At 35.0% G+C, this 4585-nt stretch overlaps 1 protein-coding gene across 1 annotated transcript; it reads right to left on the bottom strand.

The window, feature by feature from the left end:
* Positions 1-3745: 3745 nt before the first annotated feature.
* Positions 3746-4357, bottom strand: LOC127079070 (uncharacterized). Its single transcript, XM_051019479.1, has one exon. It carries the CDS (start codon positions 4355-4357, stop codon positions 3746-3748), a length of 612 nt encoding a protein of 203 aa, XP_050875436.1.
* Between the last annotated feature and the right edge of the window lie 228 nt (positions 4358-4585).

Below are 4585 nucleotides of genomic sequence, written 5' to 3'. Positions count from 1 at the left end.
ATGGATGTCTATTCAGCAACAAATAAACTTCAATTTCTCCCCACATAAATTAAATTCAAAAGAGAACTCAAACCTTATTCTGGAATATTGAAACTATATTCATTTCCTAAAATCCCTGCTGGCTATGGAGAAATCAAGTCCAACCTACTAAAACTCTATGCATACAACCATGAAAAATTTCCACCATCCAAAACCTATATGGAAAAATAAAGACTTTTTTGTTCAACTTCCTTTTAGGCTCAATGAAGATGTTAATTCAACAAGGGTCACTCATCCAGGAATGAGTCCATCAGATTATACATTAGCTAGGGAGGAATGCAACCAGTTGCTCAAACAAGGTCTGATAGAACCCACCAAATCATAATGGGCTTGTCAAGCATTTTATGTAGAAAAGAGATCAGAAAAGTTGAGAGGAAAGAAGAGGCTAGTAATTGATTATAAACCTCTAAATCATTTTCTCAAAGATGATAAATTTCCCATTCCAAAGTCCTCGTCCTTAAATGTTTTCATAAAAGATGCCCAGATCTATTCCAAGTTTGATCTTAAGTCAGTATTTTTGTAATTGGGTATTGACCCCGAGGACCATTACAAAACAGCGTTCTGCATTCCTAACGCCCAGTATCAATGGACTATGTTACCATTTGGCCTTAAGGTAGCTCTGTCACTTTTTCAAAAGGCCATGACTAGAATTTTTTAGCCCATTTTCAATAGTATCCTTATCTATATTGATGATGTGCTATTGTTCTTAAAAGATAAAAAAACTCAAAGAATTATTGAGCCAATTCCTTCAAATAGCCCAACAACATGGAATGATGCTCTCTGAAAAGAAAAACCAATTGGATAAAACAAAAATTGATTTTTTAGGGATGCATTTCTCCTAAGGGAAATATTAACCCTAACCTCACATTGATCAAAAGTTGCTAAACTTTCCAGATGAAAATCTTACGATCAACTAAATTCAACAAATTTTTGGTATTATGAGTTATATCAAAGATTTTCTACCAAGACTGAAAAAGTATACCAGTATTTTGTTCCAATTACTAAAGAAAAAAGCCACCATCATGGGGGACAAAGCAAACTAAAGTCGGTAAGGCTTTAAAGAAGATCGCACAAATTCCTCATGCCTAAAAAATTCTTAGGAATGGAAAAAGAATTCTGCAGACTGATGCTAGTGATCACTATTGGGGAGCAGTCCTAGTAGAACAAATTGAAAGAAAAAATAATATTGCGGTCATGCTAGTGGCCAATTTAAAGAAGATGAAAAACAATATCACACCACATACAAGGAAGCTCTCAACGTAAAAATCAAAATCCAAAAGTTTGACTTCCTCCTAAGAGGTTACCACTTTGAAGTCCAGATGGACAATTCTTTTTTCCCAAGATCCTAGAATTCAAAATAAGATGGCACCAGATCCTCAAACCCTTCGCCTCAAAGACTGGTTTTCCATATATGATTTATCTGTAAAACATATCAAAGAAACTCAAAATATGATCCGGATATACTATCTCGACCTATGAAACCTATCAAAATCATCAAAATCAAGCACATTTTTTCCTCTGATTCTTATGGTCAAACCACTACCAGCCCATGCATCCACAACCAAGAATCTTCCTCCAGAAATCACTGTATCCTCTTCACCGTCCCAACTCAAGAAGTATTCCTGGAACAATCTCTTTTATTACATGACAAAAAGCTTAAGAAATAAACTTTGGATCATACTCCGTATTTCTCAGACACACATTTTATCCTACCAATTTTAATATTCTCAAATGCCAAATTCACAAAATAAAATAAAAACATTTATGGTATATCTGGTGTGCCAGCAGTTCGTATTTTATGCCTGTTCTTATTCCCACAGAAGCCATGTATCAACATATAATTGATCTCGAGAACCACAAGTTTCTGATTTGGGCTATTTTTGAATGGTACTCTCCATTACAATGTTGGAGAAATAAATTAAAATTAGTCATAGATGAGGACAAAGAGTGGATATTGGCCTTATAAGCTATTAGCAAACTTAAGATTGTTTTCTTTCTACACTGACCCTATCAAACAGATCCTGCAACTAAGCTACTTGATTGTAAGAGTTATATTCACTTATGGGAAACCATTGATGATTATCCTCCCAGTCTAAATATCACAAAGATATAAATGGAGTATGTTAACTTCATAAATCTCCATGATCCATAGAACTTCAATGATAGTACAACTTGCATAAGTCATTAAAAGTTCAGAAGATCAGAAGTTAGAGAAAGTTGAACTCAAGCCACACAATAGAAACTGGATTCTCCAATGGAAGCTGAACTCTCAGAAGGGCGCGTGGAATAAACTCATAGAAAATTAATGGATCACACTTACAAGATTGATGACATCTGGCAGCATGAGTCATCTCGTTTTGGAGATTTCTTTTCTGAAGGAAACTTATTCAATCAGAATATGTCTCCAAGTCATAAGCCCATCTTTAAGGACTATTTGGACAAGTGTTGCTTATATGTCACAAGCATGTTTATGAATAGTTTTTTTTTCTTTTTGTGTAATAATACTATAATTATGTATTCATAAGTGATAAGTGTGTTTGACTTTTAAAAAAACTGACACACTTATCACTTATGGATACATAATTGTAGTATTATCACACAAAAAGACGAAAAACCACTATTCATAAACATGCTTGTGACATATGAGAGACACTTGTCCATTTGGTCTTTAAAGATGGGCTCATGACTTGGAGACATATTTTGATTGGATAAGTTTCCTTCAAGAAAGTAATTTCCAAAACAAGATGACTCATGCTGCCAGATGTCATCCATCATTTAAGTGTGATCCATTAAGTTTCTATGAGTTTCTTTCACGTGTCCTTCTGAGAATTCAACTTCCATTAGAGAGTTTGGTTTCTGCTGTGTGGCTTGAGTTGAGCTTTCTCCAACTTCTGGTCTTATGAACTTTTCATGACTTATGCAAGTTGTCTATCATTGATGTTCTCTAGATCATGGAGATTGATGAACTTAACATACTCCATTAATTCCTTTGTGATTTTTAAACTGGAAGGATAATCATCAATGATTTCCCATAGGTGAACATAACTCTTACAATCAAGTAGCTTATGTGCAGGATATGTTTGATAGGGCATGTGTAATAATAAATCAGTCTTGAGCATGTTAATAGCTTCTAAGACAAATCTTTGCTCTTTTACCTTATTTATGATTGGTTTTAATTGATTTCTCCACCATTGTAATGGAGAGTACCATTCAATAGTAGTCAAAATCAGGGACTTGTGGTTCTTGGGATCCATTATATGTTGATACATGGCTTTGGCGGGAATAAGAACATGCATAAAATACAAACTAGGGCACACCAGATATACCATAAATGGTTTTTTTTTAATTTTGCATTTGGGTTTATTAAAATTGATAGGAGAAAAGGTGTGTCTGGGAAATAAGGAGTATGATCCGGGAGTTTATTTCTTATGATTTTTGTCATGTAATAAAATTGAGTATTCTTAGCATATTGCTTGATCTGGGACGGTGAAGAGGATACAGTGATTCCTAGAGGAAGATTCTTCGTTGTGGATGTATGGGCTAGTAGTGGTTTGACCATACGAATCAGAGGGAAAATGTGCTTGTCTGTGATGACCTGGATAAGTCTTATAGGTAGGGATAATAGATTAGGGATCACATTTTGAGTTCTTTTGATATGTTTTACAAAGAAATCACATATGGAAAACCAATCTTTGAGGGGAAGAGTTTAAGGATCTGATGGCATCTTATTTTTGAATTTGAGGATCTTGGGAAAAGAGGAATTATCCATCTGGACTAAAAACTGGTAACCTCTTAAGTGGAAGTTAAACTTTTGGATTCCCATTTTTACGGTGAGAGCTTCCTTGTAGGTGGTGTGATAGTGTTTTTCAGCTTCTGTAAATTGGCCACTCGCATGACTACAATAGTTATTTTTTCCTTCAAGTTCTTCTACCAAGACTGCTCCCCAATAGTGATCATTGGCACCGGTCTGCAGAATTCTTTTGCCATTCTCAGGGATTTTCAGGGCATGAGGAGTTTGTGTGATCTTTTTTAAAGCCTTAACAACTTCAGCTTGCTTTGTCCCCCATGGTGGTGGCTTTTTCTTGAGTAATTGGGACACAGGGTTGGTATACTTTGTAGGTCTTAGTAGAAAATCTTTGATATAAGTGATAATACCAAGAAATTGTTGAATTTGCTTGATCTTAAGATTTTCATCTAGAAAGTTTAGCAACTCTCGAGCAATATGAGGTTGGGGTTGATATTTCCCTTGGGAGAAATGCATCCCTAAAAAATCAATTTCTGTTTGGCCCAATTGGTTTTTCTTTTCAGAGAGCATCATTCCATTTTGTTGGGCTATTTGAAGGAATTGGCCCAATAATTGTTTATGGGTTTTTTCATCTTTTGGGAACAATAGAACATTATCAATATATATGAGGATACTATTGAGAATAGGCTAAAAAATTCTAGTCATGGCCCTTTGAAAAAGTGATGGAGCTACCTTAAGCCTAAATGGCAACATAGTCCATTTGTATTGTGCATTAGGAGTGCAGAACACCGTTTTGTAACG

The sequence above is a fragment of the Lathyrus oleraceus genome, chromosome 5, assembly GCF_024323335.1.
Source record: "Lathyrus oleraceus cultivar Zhongwan6 chromosome 5, CAAS_Psat_ZW6_1.0, whole genome shotgun sequence".
In the NCBI taxonomy this organism is placed as follows: Eukaryota; Viridiplantae; Streptophyta; class Magnoliopsida; order Fabales; family Fabaceae; genus Lathyrus; species Lathyrus oleraceus.
Note: the sequence above shows the minus strand (reverse complement) of the source record. Positions and strands in the feature narration are given on the sequence as shown.

Bases quoted from the DNA above. Each gene is read 5' to 3' on its own strand.
- LOC127079070 (XM_051019479.1), bottom strand. From the start codon at position 4,357: ATGATGCTCTCTGAAAAGAAAAACCAATTGGGCCAAACAGAAATTGAT.